General features: G+C 43.4%; 1 protein-coding gene across 4 annotated transcripts in view; it reads left to right on the forward strand.

Moving 5' to 3' along the window:
• Positions 1-19,620, forward strand: part of ABLIM1 (actin binding LIM protein 1) — a 290,610-nt gene extending 270,990 nt beyond the window's left edge. For 3 of the 4 annotated variants that reach the window (XM_076009764.1, XM_076009763.1, XM_076009765.1), the window contains exons 14-20: positions 705-752; positions 3,715-3,858; positions 6,048-6,139; positions 7,349-7,448; positions 9,206-9,270; positions 10,366-10,426; positions 11,350-12,200. In XM_076009764.1, coding sequence (XP_075865879.1) covers positions 705-752; positions 3,715-3,858; positions 6,048-6,139; positions 7,349-7,448; positions 9,206-9,270; positions 10,366-10,426; positions 11,350-11,564 — 725 coding nt within the window. In that variant the 3' untranslated portion in view covers positions 11,565-12,200. Of the gene's footprint in view, positions 1-704; positions 753-3,714; positions 3,859-6,047; positions 6,140-7,348; positions 7,449-9,205; positions 9,271-10,365; positions 10,427-11,349; positions 12,254-13,506; positions 13,588-14,723 lie in introns of those variants that run through there. The other variant, XM_012772677.3, reaches the window with a different exon arrangement.
• Positions 19,621-21,861: the final 2,241 nt, after the last annotated feature.

Here is a 21,861-nt window from a genome sequence, read left to right on the forward strand (position 1 = left end):
GGAAGCAGAAACCTTTTGAAATTTCCCGAGTATTTGTAGTTAAAGTGAAATGGTAGCATCATCAAATGGAATTCTATATAAATATATGAATAGTATGTAGCTCTCTTTTCTTTTTCTTTCTTTCTTTTTTTTTTTTTTAATTTGGCTTATTTTACAAATTAGGGTTTTGTAGAACATCCCATCCACACATCGGGCTAACCTTGCACGTAAAAAAGTATTTACATGTTTTTTAAAAAATACTCTTGATTTTCAACATTGCTTTCCACTGTCCCACTCATTAGTTGAAAAGTAAATTGAGCCACTGGTATCTACTGGGGGCTCAATTTCTAGACAGTAGCAATTTGGGGATTTTCCCCAAACTGGTTATGTCTTCCTCACCATTAGAGCAACTCCACTGCCTGCATTTCCTCCTGTTTTAATCCTACTTTCAGTGAAGTGTGTATTTGAAATAAATGGCTCATGAATTAATTACATCTCTGTATAGCCTAAGATGTATTACAAAGGCTTCCATATCACTTGTCTATAGTAAGCCACTCATTTCTGTAACCTTTTCTTCCAGTAAATTCAATCTTTGTAATACAAAAGTTAACCTGGGTTATTTTTTGGTCAAGAGTCTTGAGTTTGGTTTGCCCCTTGGTTGATCTATTTTTCCCATCACTGAACTGGTCCTCATAATCACACACCTTTGCTTTTCATTTCCACAGATCAAGGGATCAACATTTACCGAAAACCACCCATCTACAAACAGCATGGTAAAACCCGCTTTCCTCTGCGTAGCTTTTAAATAGCAGAGTCAGCTGAACTTCTCCCTGCTGTCCTCTGAAAGTCTAACCTGCTGCTGCTTCTGAGAATCAAACTGGGTGTCCAGCATACCATGTCTTTCTGGTTTGCTAAGATGCAAATATTGTGAAATTGATTTTCTTGGATGGGGAATACTTAGCTTGATTAGGAAGCTTCTAGCCCATTTCTGATCCCATCAAACCATGTATCATCCCATTCCTAGAGAAGGGGAAGTACTGGTCACACAATAGACTTGCAAACTCTTGAGAAGACACTCTTTCTTTTTCTTTTTTTTTTTTTTCTTTGCCATCAAATAATTTAATCAATCTCTAAAATAATTTTGCTGAGCTTACAATAAGTTTGACTAATTAAAACTAGTGACAAACAGCCACCTAGAAAAATTAATTTGACTGAGCCTATATCGACTTGGCTGTTTAGGTCCTCGGTTTCTTACAGGGTGTGAAGTTGTCTGCATTTCAGAGTAGACAGGGCACAAGCTGACTGTAGATTGTGGCTCTGGTCCAACTTTCTACCTAAATGGCTCTGTGATGTCATGGACATCTGAGTCTCAGCTTTCCCATCTGTAAAAACCAGTTAGGTCAGTTTGTCTCTGAAATTCCTGCGTACTAAGAATCATAAAAATGGATTTATAATTGTTTTCCTTTTCTGGGAATACATATTTTTTTTTTTAACCCAGGAAATCACATTACTTTATGTAATTCACATTTTCCTCTACCATTATGAAGTCCCTATATATTTATCTGCCATGAATCTTTGCGAATAGATAGGAAGCCAAAACTGGTCTTCAGGTGATTTCAGAAAATGATACACAAATTACACCTGGAAATTTGAAGGCTCCCTTCAGAATCCAGTAGACATGAATGAGTCCTTAAGAATTAGGATGATATTACAAGCAAATAAAGTTGAAAATGCACAAGGAAAAAAATTTTAGGCCAAAATACTAAGGAGAAAAAGAAAAAGTATATATGATAAGGGTTCTAGAGCTAGGATTTGTTTTTCTCATCTTTTTTTTTTTTTTTAGGTTTTACACCATGTGCTTGCTTTTTAAGTTTGTTAACATTGTTTTTGTTTTTGCTTTTTATGGTTTAATGTCTTCCCACACACTCATTAACATGTGAATGTTTAACTACTGACTTCACCAATTCTAATGCGTAAGTACTGTTTGAAGTCATGCTTTTATCCATTAATTTAAGAATAAGATTCCCAGAGTTTGATTTATCAATTTAGAGACTTTTAGAAATACTGAAATCTTCAGGCCCTGCCTCTCTAATGCAAATAATCAAGTAGGATTTAAGGAGATTGAATAATGTTAGATTATTTATTTGGAAGGGATTAATTGGCTTCTTTTCATGATATTTATTTTGACTGAAGTCTTTACTTCAGTTTGTTGTAATTAAGAATAGCCCAGCCAGATCAGCACTTTCCAAAGGATGTTCTGCAAACAGCTATTCCATACCAAAGAAAGAGAGATGCTAATGCCCCAAACTGGTGTCTGTGCTCTGATGCATTTGGGAAAGGCTAGATAGATTTAACTGAAGTCACACTTTTTTTTGGTAATGCAGAACTTCTCAGTCTTTCATATGCTAACGTATTTTGTCCATCTCCAAGAAGGGGATTTAATATGTAGTACTTTCCAAGCTGAAATTTTTTTCTAATGAGGTTAGAGATTCAGAAAAACATTGTTCCATGCCTGGCCAAGACTTTATCTCTTATTATTGGGTGACGTTGGCTAAGTCATTTAAGCAAATCGAGACCCAGAGGTCACTAGAAAAATGGAGAAATTGGAGCTAAAGATTTAAACAGTTATTTCCAGATTTTAAAATGCGTGAACCCAGGAGGAAACATTCATTTTTATTTAAAGCATTATTTAATATAAATATATTCTGAAATGTTTAGTAACATCTCAGGCCAGTTTGCGAAATTAGCCAGAATCAGGGACTGACCTGGTTTGTTGCTGCTAGTTTGGCTTTTGCTGTTTTAAAGTTGGATGACTCACTTGTATCTCTGACCCTTGAACAAGACAATAAGTGAGTATGGCAAACATGCTAAATTCCTGCAAGCTAAAAGTGGATTTTCCCATTTCCATTTCTCCTAGGACTCTAGTACACATATATAGTGTAATATATATGGATTAAAGTACACTGGCCCAATATGTTCATGGCTCCTTGCCCAAAGATGCAAAGCCAGCCAACCCTCTAACGATTAACAACTACAGTCAAATGACATTATGTTTTTATCTTAGCTCTTTAACTTCAAATTACTAATTACTCTAGGAGAGCATTGTCCAATGGAGTCTTCTATGATGATGGAAATGTTCTATATCTGCATTGTCCAATACAGTAGCCAATAATCACATATGACTACTGAGCCCTCCAAGTACAGCTAGTGGAGCCAGGCATGGTGGACACTCCTATAATCCCAGCTACTCAGGAGACTGAGGCAGGAAGATCAGTTGAGCCCAGGAGTTCAAGTTCAGCCTGGGCAACATAGGGAGATGTTATCTCTTAAAAAAAAAAAGAAAGAAAGAAAGAAATATGGCTAGAGCAATGGAGGAACTGAATTTTAATTTTGTTAATTTTTGTTTTATATTTTACTTATTAAATATATTTATTAAATATAAAAGTAATTTTATTTATTTTAATTTAAATATCTACATCAAGCTAGTACTAGACAGCACTGCTCTAGAATAAGGATTTTTAGATGTAGAGCAAAGCTATAAAGCTTTGCTTCTGATGTAAAATAAGGAAAATGAGTTGTCAATAGGCACCTCTGAATGACTGGGGGCAATTGATAACAATGATAAACAGAACTCTCTGGAATTGAAACTTTTGCCAGCGAACAAAAACGCTGTAGGTGGGTTGTAGCACCGCTGCCTTACAGACTGATAGCTAAGCAACTCCTGATCCCACCTAGATGCAGCTGCCTTGGCAGCCCAGAGCAAGTCTTCAGAAGATATCATCAAGTTTTCCAAGTTCCCAGCAGCCCAGGCTCCAGACCCCAGCGAGACTCCAAAGATTGAGACGGACCACTGGCCTGGTCCCCCCTCACTTGCCGTAGGTATGCAGCTGCCGTAGGTATGCAACCATCGCAGCTAAGTCAAATGGACAGACTGCTAGGAGAGCTCAAAATGAAATACTTAAAAGGTGCAAAAACGTGAGGATTTTTGAGAAAACTATGACCAAGAGGTTAGAACAGTGAAAAGAACTAATATTGTATTAGTTTGTGTGCAAAATGCTTAAAAATTACAAAACACATCCACCAGAGCCTTGTTCTAACCAAATCCACTGAGATCCAGAACTGGTCTAAAACTGAAGGTTTGCAGAAGCTCTCAGTTATTTCTACAAAATCAGTAAGTCTTGTGAACATTGTTGGTGAGTCAAAGCCTTATGGCAAGAACATTGTTCCATATAATTATAGAGTCTAGTGGGTGAATTTACAGACTGTCTGCAGAAGCGTGACTTCTTCCAGTTAAATTTGTTTTAGACTATTTCTGGGTTGTAGTTACAATTCTCTTAGCTCTTTCACTTTCCTTATGAAATCACGTTTTCCATTACTAAAAAAACCCGCCATTACAGAGTAGTGGATGTTCTGAAATATTACTTGCGTGAAGTTGTGTGATTTTACATTATCATTTCCATGAGTTCTGTGCTAAAATGTCACATTTGAGCTGTTTCATTCTTTGCTTTATGCTTTCAAATTATGTGTGTCTTTGCTGTTTTCTCAGTAGTGAAATCACTCGGCCTAAAAAGAAGTATTGGCAAACCCAGAAGCTAATACTGAAAATGTATCAAGTCAACTTTACAAAGATATGATGATCTTATCATATTTCTGTTGACAGCCTAAAAGGCCTTCAATCTTCCAAAATTTCTTAATCTTCTTCATTGTGCTATTTTTCATGGAGTTATTTTCAGAATAACTTTTACAAGCAATGTAAGCGGATTCTAAAGCAATCAGTATTTATAGAAATAGTTGAAGAAAAATCTGCCTCCTCCGTTCATTATTCACAAGTATTCTATACATTAGGTTGATGAGGTTCATCTAGTTCCTGAAAACTTGTCTATTAGTTTTTATATAAACTGAAGAGAAAAAATCCACATTGACATTTATAATTTTAAGAACTAAGAATCAAGTCTCAGCGTTTCTCTCCCAATCCATGCCCTTCGGGAAGTTTTTGAGACCCTTGATGTTCCTAGTTCAGTTATGTTGCTTAGTGGGGATTTTAAAGCAGCTCCAGGGAGCATTAAGTTTTTGTTGTGGAAATTATTATCACTAAATAGTTTAAAGCTCTTTTGGGTTCCAAAATGAGGAACATTTCTGGTCCATTAATCACAATGATGAAAATTAAGATTGTTAGTTAAAGTTTGTTTTGATTAGATTAGCAAACTTTCCTGTTTCCTCCCATGGCCACATTAATCCAAGCCATTTAGGAAAAACAGTAATTATCTTAATCTTCCAACCAGTCCGACAGATTCCTCCTTTCCATTCCCCGTCTCCCCTTTTCTAGGAAGCTTAAATATCATACATGATGTGCTATTTTGTTCCAAAGTAACTTTTTAGCATTTTTTGTTAACGCTTTTGATTTACCTACTTGTATAAAAGTCTTCTGTGATCATTGTTCAAAGGATAAGAAAAAGGAAACATTACAGACCCATCCCTTGAAAGAAACATAAAAAGCCTGACTTTAAATGAATACATATATATTAATGGTAGAAGTCAGAGAGTAATAGTATTATGAAAAGTCCAAATATTTACAAAAAGAAAACTACAAGATTTTTCAACTTGTCACAAGAGAGTGACAATCTTACCTATTGGTTGGTAGGTAGATAAATTTGGATTCCTCTCTTTTTGAAAATTGGCCTCAAGGGACACGAAAATGACAGCTGGAGGTGCCTTTCCTGTTGACTGTGGTGAGCTCCGACCAGTGGTTAATGGGATGGCGTAGACTCAGTTGCAGCGGCAACCCCAGTTCTATTTGTGCAGCCTCCTTGTTGGGAGGCCAAAATCCATGCCTCACCTGCTTCACGCGTTGAACTGGCTGGTCACACAGGCCTGTTTTCTTGAGAAACCAGCCAGCCGTGCTGAATTGTGCAGGTGTTTTTTTTTTCCCCCTGTGTGTTGTTCACTTAAAACTGTTAAAGACCACTGCTGACCTCACCAGCCTAACAGATTGAACACAGAGGGACTAGTCTGTTAAGATTCCCTTGTCGTGGGGCTGATGTGAGAAGTTGTCTTTGCTGTGGAATTAGGAACTGACATGAGACGCAGATCTAGTGGCAGAGAGGAAGATGATGAGGAACTTCTGAGACGCCGGCAGCTTCAAGAAGAGCAATTAATGAAGGTTTGTCCTTAACTACCTCGCTGCTGTCTTCAATTCCAATTCTATAAGATCTATATTTTTCAAATGACTGCGGGTGTATATAAGCCACCAACACAAGCAAGGGGTGGTGGTTCTAGCCCTCCAGGGGCTTGCAGGCTGGTAGGCAAGACAAGTTAGGCATCGAGGAACTAGAACATTCTGCTAGGCTCTAGAAGAGATGACATTGAGGCTGGAGGTCAGAGGGACATAGACTGTTTGGGCTTTTGTGAGAAGGAGAGTGAGACTGTGTGGGGTGGGGGGAGGGTGTTGAAAGGATGCTAGAGTGCCGAGTAGAGTAAGGTGGTGCACACCCAGGTGGTACGGCACCTTCCTTCCCTTGTGCAGCCTCTGCTAAAAGAATGCCCTTGGGATTGAGTGTCTCTCCAGGTCTTTCCCTGGGAAGTGTAGGACCTTATATGCATATCTGGACCAGGAGAAAAGGGATGAAAGAGACTGCCTCCAAAAGGTCCTCTTCATACCCTCCCACCTGTAGCAAGGGCTGGCAGCATCCTGGAAGGACAGCCAAGGATAAACTCTCCCACCAATACAGGGCTGATGAATCCCTTAAAAGGATGTCTTCCCAAGATACGGGAGATGCATGTGATATTCGTTATCTGGGAGGAAAGGATACAAAGTTGCATTTATAGTTTGATCCTGGTTTTATATGTGTGCAGAAAGATACTAGATGGATACAAATCAAAATGTAAATGGTGTTATCTCTGAGTGGTAGATTATGGGTTACTCTTCTTTCCTTCTGGCTTTCCCAAAATCTGTTCCATGAGCATGTGTTATTATTCTTTCTTGTTTTTAAACAGATTAATGCAATTTCTTTTTAAAGGATGCCATCCCTAATCTCCCATTCTTGCATCAAAAATCCACACACACAAATGCACATGCCTTCTGAGATCACCTGCTGGCGCTTTTTAGGGGAGAGCAAAAAAAGGAAAATATTCTTCTGACACCCAGCCCAGCTTAGGGAAGTGGAGCTTCAACACTGAAAAGGCTAAGAGGGGTTTAGCATCCAAAACCTGACCGACCTCTTGAGGAACCACCAGGCTCTGGGACCACATGCATGCAGGCCCTCCAGAGCCAGGGAATTCTGCAGGATCTTCTAAAAAGGAACTGCTGTTCCATGAAAGTAATTGCAGACTTTGTTCTTGTTTTTTTTGTTTTTTGTTTTTCTGTGAATAGCTTAACTCTGGCCTGGGGCAGTTGATATTGAAAGAAGAGATGGAGAACCGGGAAAGGTCATTGCTGTCAGCCAGTCGCTATGACTCTCCCATCCACTCAGGTGAGCAGCATCCCGCCCACGAAGTCCCCAGGCTCAGAGCCACCTGCCTGCAAGGAGCCTATCTGGACTCTTGTGGGAGAGGCAGGACCGGTGATCCGTGATCATGGAACCTACAGAGTGTTCTACGGGAAAGGAAGTGTAGGAAACCCACTTCCGGTCACTTTAGCTTATCGGCTTGCCATGGTTGTTCCAGAAATGTGTTTCCTTTCTTCTGGAAATGGGGGGGCCCTCGGAGGGTCTCAAGAACCATGAGGGGGCCAATCCCCATGTGCTAGATCTATCTTCTAGAACACTTGTCTCAAAGGAAATCCTATAGAGAACATGAATAAGACATTTCTAAGCATTGTGATTTTACATTAACATATTCGATACAAGAGGTGAAGACTAGCAGTGTTGTTTTGACGCCTTAGGAGGAGATTTCTCATGTGCTGGGCTGAAATAGGCAATCAGTATATTTTCCCCTAGTTTTATTTGTCATAAGCTAATCCTCTCTTAACCCACAAGATTTCTTCTCCCATGTTCTGAACCAGAGCATAATTTTCTCTCCTAAGGGTTCCTTTAAAGGATGTAGTTAATGCAGGCACTTGTACTAAGCATTGTCTCATTTAATCTTCACAACATGCCAGTGAAGTAGACGTTGTTTTTGTTATTAGCAGCAGTAGCATTTTCATTTCCATCTTATAGATTGGGAGACAGGTACAGGAAGTTTAAGTAACATAACCAATGTCCCATTGCTAATAACTAGCAAATCTAGGATTTAGGAATCAAAGTATTATAACCTCAGAGCCCACACTCTTACCCAGGATCCCTACTGCTTCTCATGGATGCCTCACTGGCATCCATCTTGGATTTGGTGGTTTACTAATCTTCAAAGTTCCTTCTAATTATGAGATTATGTTCTATAAGAATCACTGGACACAATGACACGTGCCTGTGGTCCTAGCTCCTCAGAAGGCCAGGATCTCATGAGCCCAGGAGTTTGAGTCCCACCTGGGCAACATAGTGAGACTTTGTCTCCTTAAAAATAAATGAATAAATAAAAATAAAAAATATTTTTATTTATATAATACTATACCTACATAGATCAAGACATGATGACTTCAAAAAGATCATGTCCAAAGATGCAGAGGTGTTAGGTTGCAGAACCCAAATTCAAGCCTGGGTGTGCTCCCTCCAAAGCCCAGCAGCCAGTGGAGGTTTCCATGCCACTGGCAGATGGGAGACCCAATACCAGGCATCCCAGGAGTCCAGCTGGGGTTGACCCATACATCTTGATAACTTGTGTGGTCGGCTTCCCGGTCACTTACTGCTATGGTATCCACTGGGGCATGGGCTCACCTACCCAGATATCCTTGGGTTCAGCTCCTTGCTCAGCTGTTTACAGGCTGAGTGACCATTAGCAGGATACTTAACTTTTTTAGCCCCTGTTTCTTCTTCTGTAAAATGGAAGTAATCATAGCGTTCTTATGGCTATATTGAGGGCTCAAGGAGATAAAGCATGCCGCACTGGTTTCAGCCCCGCCATACTGTCTGTGCTGCTTCCCCAACCCACCCCCCACCCCCAGTGATATCACTGTCCACCCGTTCCCTGCATCAGCCAAATATTCTGGCATTTTGTGAACACTTGAGCCTCATGTGATTTGAATTCTTTTTTCTAAATCGTCTATTCTGCAAGATGGACGATACACTGCCATTTTCATATAAGAACTGGACTTCCGGTTTCCTGACAATTGCTCTCTTGTCTTTTTTCCATTCAGCTTCACATATTCCATCATCTAAAACCTCGTCTCTCCCTGGCTATGGAAAAAATGGGCTTCACCGGGTAAGACTTCTCCTCAGTTAGTTGTCTCTGTGTTTATTCCCTCCTCAGTCTGCTGGAAGTACAGGTTGAGCATCCCTATTTCAAAAATACGAAATCCCAAATGCTCCAAAATCTGAAACTTTTTGAGCATCGACATGATGCCACCACTGGAAAATTCCACACCTGGCCTCATGTGACAGGTCACAGTCAAAATGGGAGTGCACAGCACACAGCTTATTCAGCGTCCCCAAGGGGAAAAGTCTCTCCCAGCCCCTTCAGTCAAACATGCCCAGATTCCCCCACCAAAGGATAACAAAATAAAAACTTTGTTTCATATATAAAGTTGCTTAAAGTACTATATAAAATTACCATACCAGGCTATGTGTATAAGACATCTATGACATATAAATGAATTGATCTGTTTAGACTTGGATCCCCCAAGATATTTCATTATGTATATGCCAATGTTTCAGAATCCAAGAATTAAAAATCCAAAACATTTCTGGTCCCAAGCATTTTGGATAAGGGGTATTCAACCTGTACTGAGGTACTGTCTGAATACATCTGACTCTTGATGTCCATGTTGGAATATGATAAAAATTGTAATCTCTGATTTCCTGTTAAATCACTTTGAGTTGCAGGCAAAATGGAATATTTCTATTGGGAGAAGGAGAAATTGACTTTAGATGAAAGAATGGCCTGTGTAAACTTATAGGAGGACTAGATTAAGTAATTTTGTGGCAAATAGTTTTAAAGCAAAAAGTAATTACTTGAGCCGTTACTCTCTACTGTAAAAAAAAGAGAGGAAAGTTTGTTGCAACCATCCTTCCTACAAAACAAATGTAATTATGTAGCTAAGTAGGGAAATTTATTTTTATTTATCAGCAAGAGATACTCGCTTCAGTAGAGCCTGCTGGGCAGTGGCAGTGGGTGTTCTACAAAATCCGAGGAGATGTCATAGCAATAGGAGAATGAGTAGGGAAGAAAAATAATGAGCATCCAGGAATTTAGCTTGGGAAGAATTCTCAAGATTTTGGAAATTCTTTCTTCCTTCTCACCTGACTCCAAAATGATCACTGCGGAAATTTTCTAATACTGTGTTTTTCCTCCTTTCAGCCTGTTTCTACAGACTTTGCTCAGTATAACAGCTATGGAGACGTCAGCGGGGGAGTGCGAGGTGAGGCTCCCACGGCCAGGCCGACTGGCCGCGGTGCGTGAGAGATTCGTAATCATGGTGTTTGGCTGTGTTCATGCTGTATTACAGCCCTAAAGTAGGAGGGCCTTCTGTGACCTAGTCGAGAATTACTAAAATAATGTCAGAGGATCTCCAATGCAATGAAACCATAAGAAGCAAGTTTGTAAGCATCCACTGTTCCTAGTGATTGCTCCCTTAGGTGCCTGGAGCTATAGCAATAAGGGAGACATGGCCCCACCTTCAAAATGCATATGGCAGAGGCCAGGCATGGTGGCTCACGTCTGTCATTCCAGCACTTTTGGAGGCCAAGGTGGGAGGTTGGCTTGAGGCCAGATGTTCAAGACCAACCTGGGCAACACAGCGAGACCCTATCTCTACAAAAAATGTTTTTAAAAAATTAGCAGGGCACAGTGGCTCACATCTGTAATCCCAGCTGCTTGGGAGACTGAGGCAGGAGGATTGCTCGAGTCCAAGAGTTCAAGGTTGCAGTGAGCTATGATCATGCCACTGCACTGCAGCCTGGGTGGCAGAGTGAGACCCAGTCTCTTAAAAAAACAAAAAATGTGTGTGGTGGGGGGAGAGAGAGAGAATGAAGCTCTGTGTCTGAGTGGTGAATGCTGTGACAGAGATACAGAGAGAAGGAAGCAGCACCTTTAGGTTGTTGGGGAAAACATCCAGGAGAAAAGGATGTTGTAACTAATCACTAAAACTGGAGTGGGCATTTCCCGGCTTCGAGGAGGCGAGTAGGATAGGCTTCTTCATGCGCAGAGCCTGGGGCAGCGGGAGGACATGGTCTGTTGGGGAGTATTTGGGAGAATTCCACTAGAATGTAACCTCTCTGTTAATGGTTCCATGTTGTTCCATGGTCTTTCCCTTATGATATTTTCTTTTCCTTTCCTTTTCAGACTACCAGGTATGGCACACTTTGTCTGTCTTGAGCTGGCCACACGGGCAGAACAGCCAGTTTCCAATCCAGACTGCGTGCTCCAGGGCAGCAGTGTCTGCTGAGAAGATGCTTGCTGTGGTTGACCCGTCATTGCTCCATAGCTATGAAGAGCAGGCGTGCCTATCCCTGGTGCCTGGGTCAAGCTGTCCCCAAGGCCTTGGGGACACTGCATGAGTCAGGCTAGGTGTGGGGGGACCCTCTTGCCCTGGCCTTAGAGAATCCTCTCTGGGGTAGAAATGGATCAGCATTAGGCCTCTGCTTCTATACTTTTTTTTTTTCTTTTAGTAACAACCTCTCAGTACTCTAGTCCTCCCTGTTCTCACCCATTCCCTGATGAAAAGACAATCACATCTTGGCCAATAGGAAAGAGCGGTTTGCTCTCATGCATTCCTTTTTTCTCACTGGAACCTACATCTTGTAAAACGGTGATGGAGAATGAGAGAAGGGGGGAAATGCAAAGAAAACTAAGATTAAAGATAAGAAAATAACAATAATAGACTTGGCCATTTAAAATGTATCATATACTTTCATATGTGGAGCCTAAATTCAGGAGTTAGTCCATAGCTCTTAAGCCAACATCTTTCCCCAGCTTGATTACAAAAAAGCAATATTCCTGCTCTTATTCAGTAAGGATCTCATTTTGAAAAGTACATGGTAATTAAAATGACACATCTATAAAACAGTGGTGAGGATTTGAGATCCAACAGGGATGTCTGGGAGCCCTCAACGTGCTCCTCCAGTCCACATCCTGTTTTGTGCTTCTGCTTGAATGAGCATTTCTGTTGCAGACCCTCCCGGATGGCCACATGCCTGCAATGAGAATGGACAGAGGAGTGTCTATGCCCAACATGTTGGAACCAAAGGCAAGTGTAGCTCTTCTCCTTTTTTCTGGCATATGGGGGTGGGATAGCTCTAAAAAGACTTGATTTTCTGTCTTTTCACAATTCTGGAAATGTGGAAGCCAAATTTGCTCTCGGCTGGTAGATTGAGGTAAGCCATGGCATAAAGCACTTCCCATTCCATGGTTTTGCCACATCTGGTCAGCAGGGTGTGTGCTCTGTGTTCACAGTGAGGTACTAGCATTTCTTCCCCCATGACCTAGGTATTACCTTGGCCCCCGCCATATGCATTTCAAGGCATATCCAGTGCCAAGTGGAGCAGCTGTAGACAGACCACTTCAATAGGGTGACCAACATGTCCCAGGGCACTGTGGACTTTTCTAGAACTTCCATGCATCATCACTGAAAGTCTTGCATCCCAGGGACCTCCTCAGTCCCAGGCAAACTGGGATGGCTGGTCATGCTAGCTCTGCATAGAACACCATGCAACTCCAGAGGTGTCCAAAGGCTTGTGCTCCCTGGTGACCGTAAGCAGGGCTTATCTCAATATGTCACTTGCCAGGCCACTGCTGCTGGGCCTACCTGGCTCCATGCATTCATGAGCCAGTCATGGACCAAAGATTGTTGAACGCTGCACGAAGGCATCCCTGCCATATAGCAGCAACATGTATACTTGTAAAGACAACATGTATACTTGTGATTTCAATTCTCTTCTAATTTTTACCTTCATCCCCAACACATAGTAAGTTAGTATTCTTACATTCACCAAAGCCCTCCGAAGGCACAGTGCTACGTGAGACACCAGTGGAAAGTTGGGAATGTTTCGGAATCTGTCTCTGTCCCCTGGAAACAGGAGCTTCCGCTCTTGCGGGAAGAATACCCATCACTCGGATGCAGTCATGATAATCTCTTCGGGGCGGTGTTGGGATTGCTAGATTTTACACAGATTCTGCTTGGTTGTTTTCTTTTTCTTAGACATAGTCTTACTTTGTCACCCAGGTTAGAGTCCAGAGATATCATCATAGCTGACTGCAACCTCAAACTTCTGGGCTAGAGTGATCCTCCTGCCTCAGCCTCCCGAGTAGCTGGGATTACAGGCGCACCACCACGCCTGGCAAATTTCTTCTAGTTTTAGTAGAGATGGGGTCTCACTGTTGCCCAGGCTGGTCTCTCCTGCCTCAGCCTCCCAGAGTGCTAGGATTACAGGCATAAGCCACCGTGCCCAGCCAGATTCTGCTTGTTAATAAAATAGAAGAGGTGTTTTCTTTCCTTCTCAGATATTTCCATATGAAATGCTCATGGTGACCAACAGAGGGCGCAACAAAATCCTACGAGACGTGGACAGAACCAGGCTGGAGGTAAAAAAAACAAAAACAAAAAAAAAATCAGGTCCCAACTGACTATCCCTATGCATTCCCCAGAACTTTCCTGTAAGAAATGTTTTATTTCTTCAGTGAAAGCACAAAAATAAAAAAGACCATTCTCATATCATACATAGAACTAAGAGATAACTTTGGAGGGAAATTCAGATTTACACTTCGGTCAGCATTAAAATGCCTGATAATAATATCCAGAACAACCAGCTAGGAGACACGGTCTGATTTCAGCCATTTTCTTTGGAAACTTGATGTTGCCATAATCATGGCTGGTGATGGAGTGGGCGTCTCCATCTCTTTCCAGATAGCCCCAGGTCATTTTCTTCCCTTGAGGAGCCCGGGTTGAGTTCACTGGGCTCGGGGGAGGGAACTCTCATGAGAGAGGTTTATACAGGACAAATTTCTTTCGTGGCTGTTTCCGCATTCTTTGTTGAAGGGTTATCTGGGTACACATACCCAAGACCTCCTTAGACATGGAAGACTAATCCTTGTAGTTTTCCATCCGAATGATTTTAATGAACAAAATGCTCTGCCTGCCAGTCTCAGAATCATTAATTTCTCTTGACGAAAGGCAGTACCTTTGCATAGGAGGTCAGGCTGGCACAGAGAATAAAGGCTCCAGTGTCACAGGGGAACTTTTCTAGGAGTGGTGGCAGGTGGATAGTCTCCCCGGTAGATGAGGCATCCACCAACCTCCTGTTGCTGGGCCAAGAGGAAGCCCCAGGCTCCCAAAAAACCACTCCGGCCACCTTCTGTTTAGCTTCCTGTTGCTCTGGTCCCCTGTGTCTTCCCTACATCCCAAGGACCTGAAGTGAAATCACCTCCCACATCCTAGATCACTGTCCTGTGCCCCACCACTAGTCAGTGTTGTTGTCATAATAACCATTAATATTCTGCCAGCTCTTTTATCTGATGGGAAGGGGCTCCTCACCTGGCCCGACCAGATAAGGAGCTCAGTTACATGACAGTGCCTGGTGGCAAGCATGGGAGGTGAACTCCTCCCCCACCATTCTGCCTTGCCCTTCACGGTGACTGTTTATAAACAGGAGATAAGCTCTCAAGGCCATCCATTCCACGTGACCGTCAAGACTGACCACTGCTCTCTTCTCTCTTCCTAGCGCCACTTAGCCCCTGAAGTGTTTCGGGATATCTTTGGAATGTCCATACAGGAGTTTGACAGATTACCTCTTTGGAGACGCAACGACATGAAGAAAAGAGCAAAACTCTTCTAAGTCCCACACATAAATGGCAATTAGAAAAAGGACTGACAATGGCGGTGATGCATAATAGGATGTCGTATGGAGGCCAAACTTGATTGGAGAATTTGCAAACTACTGGCCCTCAGCAACACCAAAAAGGGAAAATCTGGTTAAAACACCCGAGAGTCCAATATTGGGCCAACCAACAGTAATACTTGCCAAGAAGCAATGGGGTAGAAATTTCTATGTTCCCAAACTCTGCAGTGGTGTCCACATGTGACCTTTTACATTACTTTATGTACACAACAGGAGCTCCTTTTCTTCCTCTTTTATTTTTGTTTAACTGTTGTCCAACAATAGCAGTGACTGTATGGATAAGCCAGCAAGTGCCCTTAGGATGCCGCATGGGAAAAATCAGTTGTGATAATTCCAGAGCGTGAATATATTTATTCTACAGCACTATGGCTGCGAAGGAAGAGCTCGAGGGACATGTCCATGTGGTAGCAGCAGTTTTGCACTCGCCCTTCCTAGCTGGCCTCGCGCAGCTCTGCCCGCGCTCTGCGGGAATGGAAACCCATCAGGGAACCAGGCAGCTCTGCTGGAGTGAGCTGAAACATCAGCAAAAGTAATTTTTAACAAGCTCCTTGTTCTCTTCTGTTTGCTAAGAACCTGGTTGGCAAATTGCTTAGCTGTTATTTTTTAAAAATTATTTAAAGAGAAAGAGAAGGAAAAAGAATGAAAGGGAATCCTCCCTTACCTCTTTCTGCTCCAGGTAGCTTGATTCTTGCTCCCCACCCGGGACAGGAGCTGTCTTGGGCTCCACCTTTGCAAAGAAAGGAAAGTCAGAAATTGTCTCCTGATTGGCCAGTTGCATGCTGTTGGTGATTTTGCCCAGAGGCCGTATCACTTTTGGCAAAAAAAAAAAAAAAAAAAAAGTTTATGTCCTACCAGTGCAAGTTCTTCCACTCAGTGTCCTCTGCCCTCTATCTGGCATCCTTTGAATCAGATCAAGCCCTCACTGATTTTGCTTTTAAGCTTTTATCAGTAACCGGCTAAGGAAAAATACATTCTTCTCTCTTAAATCTCTGCAACTCCAAAGTAGATTCCCTCAAATGGATTTAATTTGGCCTTTTCAGGGTTCCTTCTTGCCTAGTACTGTTGACTTCAGAGAGAGAGAGAGAGAGAGAAAGAGAGAGAGAGAGAGAGAGAGTGTGTGTGTGTGTGTGTGTGTGTGTGTGTGTAACTCACCCAGGGGAGCTTTGTGAGTCTGCATGTACTTCTTAATTTCCGCTTGAATGTCTGTCCCATTGTGCTGCAGTTTCTGTGGGACATTTGCACAAGCGCATGTGACTGGAAGATCAAGAGCGAGGCTAACCCGCACCCCAGCATGGCGGCCTTCTTGGCAGGGTGTTGGTGCTTAGAAGCCACGTGCAGATGCGGCTCACGGCAGGATCAGACTGGGTGTGGAGACCTCAGAGCTAGGATCAGGCTGGGTGTGGAGGTCAGAACAGCTCACCAGCGCCCTCACATTCTCCAACACCAGATTCCGGTTTGAGCCTAGGGTTTCACCAACGTGTGTGTAGAGCCCCGTCGTGATTTCTGACGTGAGTTAGATGGGGGAGAGTTTCTGCACCTCCACACACAGGAAGCTAAATCCTATTCTCATGCTCTGAGTCTCTGCTTCAGAATTTAAGCTCTGTTTTAAAGCCAAAGAAGAAAGCATTTGAGTTCTCCTCCATTGGCCACTGAGAACAAAAGCTCAGACGTTCTTCCTACTGGCCCCAAGTGTTAGGATTACTGGCTGTCTCTCTGACACCAGTGGTAAAAAGCAAGTAGCATCGTTTCTGGCTTGTGACACAAGTCTGTCACTTGGGTGCTGGAGTGAACACTCTAGTTTTGTAGTATCCTCCCGTGCTCTTACTGAAGGAATCTATATTTGCTCTCACTGCTATGCACTGAATGTGTGAGGACTGCTCTCACAAATACGTGCGTGTGCGTGTGCGTGTGTGTGTGTGTGTTGGACCTACTAACACGTCTAGCAAATGACCCTGACGAGGTGGCCTGAGCAGACGAGCCCAGCTCAGGTGGTTTTGTTTTTTTTAAAAAGTTGCTATGTCTTGGTCTACATAAAGAGGACATGGCTCTGTCATGGAATGGGGACATTAGACTGAAAAAAAGAGGCACCCGCTCCTTTATGTTACAGAGACCCAGAGTTAAGGGGCCTGCCTAAGACTGCAATGATAGTTAAAGAACTGAACCCTAAATCTGCCCCACTAATGAAATCTGGCTTTTCTTGTATCTTTTGAACCAAAGATTCTTTTTCCCTTCCACTTGAAGGGAAAAAGAATTCCTTTCGACATCAAGTATCATGTTAGTTAATTTAAACTGCACCACGCAGAAACGCACTGCCAGGAAACACCAGCGGCCTCTGGTCTGCAAGCAGAGTAGTGCTCGGCCTTGGAAGGGGTCGCTGAACACCACAATGCGGGGTGGCCCCCTCCTCTGTTTCCCAGCAGATGGTTCCAGCTGGAAGGGTAGGTCATGGGGCATCTGGTTCTCCTCATTGCCAAACCTAACGTATGAATTACGGTGTTCTACCAGTTCTGTTCAACTGGGCTCGGCGTGCTTGTTCTCAAACTGTCCAAGCCACAGTTCAGGAGATGGATGTTCTCTGCTTTACCCCTGCCTTGTACAACACATGAAAGTTGTACTCGTTCACACACTCAGATTAATGGAGCTTGTTCACCCTAGGAAAGGAATTATATACATGGCAGGCTTCCCTGGTGCATATATAAAGGGCTACATTTTTGAGCATTTGACTTACGTGTGACTCTAAGTGCATACTGATTGCATGACTATGTGAAAGGCAGTGCTTCCTTTAAAATTTCTTCCAGAAAAATCCAGGCTATCATGTAGTCTTCCTGCGTGATTTATTAGGAGATATGAAGAGCATTTGGAAACTTGTACAGCTAGCTATGCATCTACATTTTGGTTTGGTGGTTAGTCTGAAATGTTCTTAATATGACTTCTTCAATAACTAAACATAAGCACCCTGTTCTTTGAAACCTCAGAGAGGAAAACTAGAGTTAATGGGTTAAAAAAAAAACGAGGGTAGTTTTCTATCTGTCATGTCCTTCCATCTCCACCCCCTCCCCCCTCAATTCTGTCCTCGCCCAGCTGAGTGTCCTCTTCTGAGGCAGAGACTGGAGCAGTTTTCTTTTTCAACTCTCATCTCTCCACCCCAAACTGGCATATCAATCAACTCTAACTTGGAGAAGTCTAGCTGGTAATATTTCTAAAACTTTCACTGAATTTCTTTACACTTTGAAGCAAACATCTTTTTCTAAGAATTGCTTCTTGGATGATTATATAAAATATATATATGCTTTTGCAAGTTTGAAAAATTCAAATTAATGACTTTTGACTAGATAAGTCCTTCTAAAAACCATCTCAAGCAAACTTGGTGTTGGTGTCCTCTGGCATGTTGTAGGGACAGGTGACCACTCCAGGGTGTGTCTCACAGAGCCTTTTTCCGACTGTCACATAAGACGGTGGAAGGAGAATGAACTGTCTCATCAGCCTTTCTGTGTCCTCAAGCAAGCTCGGTTTTTATAAATCACCACTTCTGTATTTCTGGTAGCTGATTAATTTGCTATGCCGGTCCTGATTTTATTTGATTTTTAAAATTGCTTTCTTTTGATGAACCAAGTGTTTGTCGGTATGCCCTAAAACTTGCTCTTTCATGCTTTTTTTCTGGGTGGAAGAACTCTCTATCCAGAAAAAGAGATGATTTAGGGCTTGAGATTTGCAGTGTTACCAACTTACAGTGATGATGTCCAATAAGAGGATTACCCAACTACATTGTGATAGGAGAGAGAGAAACCTTCACTTTGGCATTTTGTTTTAAAAAAAAACAAAACTTAGCTATCTTTATTTTTCCATTTGCTGCCCAGGAAGCAGTAGGAGATGGCGACAGACACACTTTGCATATGGATCGCTATGTTTTTATTTGGGCAAGTTTAATTTATGGCGAACTCAAGAAGAAAGGGGGAGGGGGTCCGTTTAAGCTGAAAGAAAACTTTCTAAACAATGTATGTGTACGCAGCAAAATTAAACAAATCCAACATTTTCTGAAGCTTAGTGTAATTGAGTGGCGGTTGTTATCATTAAATAAAATTCTTCCCAAAATTGTGTCTCTCCCAAGACTGAAGTTCCCATGAGTCACTTCCCGCACCCATGGATCAAAGGTGGATGCAGACGGTCCTGCAGACACTGACATTCAGAAAGATGCGAGCCGCTCGCTGACTGTGTATGCCGTGCACTCCTTGACCGTGCGGAAGAGGAGACCATTGTCTGCAAAACTGATGTTCTTTTTGGGTTTTATGTACAGACTTGTCCAATAACGTGTGTGGTTTCTGCGAGTGGCTGACGGCTCTGCAGCGAAGCTCTTGCATTTTAAGTTGGGTTTATGTTTTTTTTCCCCCAAATGTTGGAAGGCCTGTGGCTCTTCCTGCCCTCTCCCCCCCCCCCCGCCCCCCAGTTTCAGAGATATGAAAGCAAATATTTAGAAGAACTCCTTTCGAAAAGCTGTGTTGTGTTCCTTGTGAAACTGAGTGGGTATGTGTCCACGCCCCGAGTGACACGTCTTGTGTGCAGAGGACGAGGTGGCCCGCCGGCTCCACGCTGCTGTGCTTACCGCCGCTGACCCGCTCCACGCCCCCGTCGCCAGCGGCACTGACTGCGCTCCTTCGCCACGACACCCCCGTCGCTGCTGTACTCGCAACCCGGTGAATAAAGTGGTGTGCTTTATTCATAAGTGCGTGCACGGCTGTGTTTCATTTCTTGTTCTCTTGCTCCTGCTGAACATCGATCCCAGTTTTGACAGCACCGGGCCCAACTTCCGATAACCAGAACAAAATCAGAACGGAACCGATGTATTTTTGTCACATAAGTGGGACAGTGAAATGCAACAAGTGACAGTATATCCCAGGGCTGTTTGTCCAGTAATTCAGACCATGCTGACCGAATTGACCAGAGAAAAGAAGTGTTTAATAGGGGTGTTAACACCGTGCTGCTGTAGCAGATTTTGTGACATAGCCAGTTTGATTTTGTGACATAGCCATGACAGTCTCATTTACACAAAGCCGGGGCTTTGAGGAGGTTTGAGGACAAGAGCTTCTGAGCCACCACGAGCGTGGACCATTTTAGTAAGAAGGTAGAAAGCAGTGGGAGAAAAGCATCATTCAAATCTTTGGCCTTCCCTACACTATAGACCTTTATGTGAAAAAAATCTAGATTTCAACTTATCTTCACTGCCAAGATTGTAGAGTTGCCAGAAAGTAGAGGGCCTAGACTCAGGATGGCCTACTCTAGCCGTAGCCTTTGTGCTGCTGTGTGTCTGTCGAGCCTGTCTGGGGACAGTCTTGCTGGCACTCATAGGGCCCCTCCCCTGGGAGCGGGACACAGCTCATTGTCAAGACAGTCAGCATGTTTTGTCCACTACTACAGAAAACAGGTTGGGAGGCCCCAGCTCAAGGCCTGTGTCCTACCACCGCTGCTGCCACCCACACTGGTGTCCCCGCTTTGGTCCCTAATTCCCGCAGCCAGTGGTCATCTCCAGTCCTTATCGTGAGCTCTCTGTGGCACTTGCTCTGGTGGCCACCTTGTCATGGACCTTGACTTCTGCCTCATTTCACTTGCCAGCCCTCACAGCGAAGAGCACACACCTTTACCGGGGGTCCAAGGACCTTCACAGCAGGTCCTTGAGTCACCCGCTGCCCACTTCTCCCCACCCCCGGCCAATGCCCTGCCTTCAAATCTGCCCCCACCGCACCTCTTCCAAAGCGCTGCAAGCTCCGTGCTCTCTCCTGCCTCCGCAGCTTTGCCCAAGGCATCTCTTCTCTGTAATGCCCAGCTTTGCCAGGAGGTGGAGAGCAGAGAGGATCTGGCCCCAGGGAAAGGAGGTAAGGCCAACATTGATTCTTTAAAACCAGGCAGGTACAGTGGCGCACACCTGTAGTCGCAGCTCTTTAGGAGGCTGAGGAAGGAGGATTCTTAATCCGCACGCAAGCATAAGATGGTTTGAGGTTTGAGCTATGATGACACCATGGCACTCTAGCCAGGGCAACTGAGCAAGACTCTATCTCAAAAAAAAAAAGTCGCCCACCAGCTCTTTAGAGTTACTCATGTGCATTTCCCATGGGCTCTATTGCCCTAAATCAAAGACAAGCCCAAGTTCATACCCTTTCTATGAGCCTGTCTTGATGTGCCCAACCCAACTTGCTCCAGTAAATTCTTTGCATACCTCTGGTTGAACCTCAAGGTCAATACTAGCAAGTGTTGCTTCATACTGGTAGCCACATGTGTTTCTGCTCTTCAGCTGAACCATAGTGAGTTCTCTATGTTGAGTGCCAAGCATCCTGGCTTTGCATTAACCATATCCCTCTCCATCTGGGCAACATAGTGAGACCCCATCTCTACAAAAAATTTAAAAACTTAAAATTACCCAGGTGTGGCGGTGCACGCCAGTAGCCCTAACTATCCAAGCTGAGGCAGGAGGATCGCTGGAGCCCAGGAGGTCCAAGGTTGCAGTGAGCTCTGATGACACCTCTGCACTCCAGCCTAGGTGACAGAGTGAGATACTATCTCTAAAAACAAAAACCCATGTCCCTCATGGCAGCCCTACACAGCAAATAAAAGCTCAGGAGCTATTATGATTAAACATGCCTGACCACCACTCAGCCAGTGAGCAGCAGAGCTGGGATTGTCCGGGTCTGTCCCTGTTCGGGTCCCACTGCCGGTGACCTTCTTGGGACGAGGACTGTGTCTCCCACATTCTACACGTCCCAGGCACACTGCACAAAGTAGGTTCTTGGAGTGAGAATGGCCAATTCCCCTCATCACTACCACCAAGGTGCACTTATGAGCAATGTTTGGGAGTTACTCTCTAGCTGTGTGTCTGGGGGCCAGTTATTTGGCCTCTGTAAGCCTTGATTTTTCCATCTGATGAATGGACAAAATACACCCACCAGAAGACTGTTGCTAAATTATGACACAT

This window comes from Microcebus murinus, chromosome 14 (assembly GCF_040939455.1).
Source record: "Microcebus murinus isolate Inina chromosome 14, M.murinus_Inina_mat1.0, whole genome shotgun sequence".
In the NCBI taxonomy this organism is placed as follows: domain Eukaryota; kingdom Metazoa; phylum Chordata; class Mammalia; order Primates; family Cheirogaleidae; genus Microcebus; species Microcebus murinus.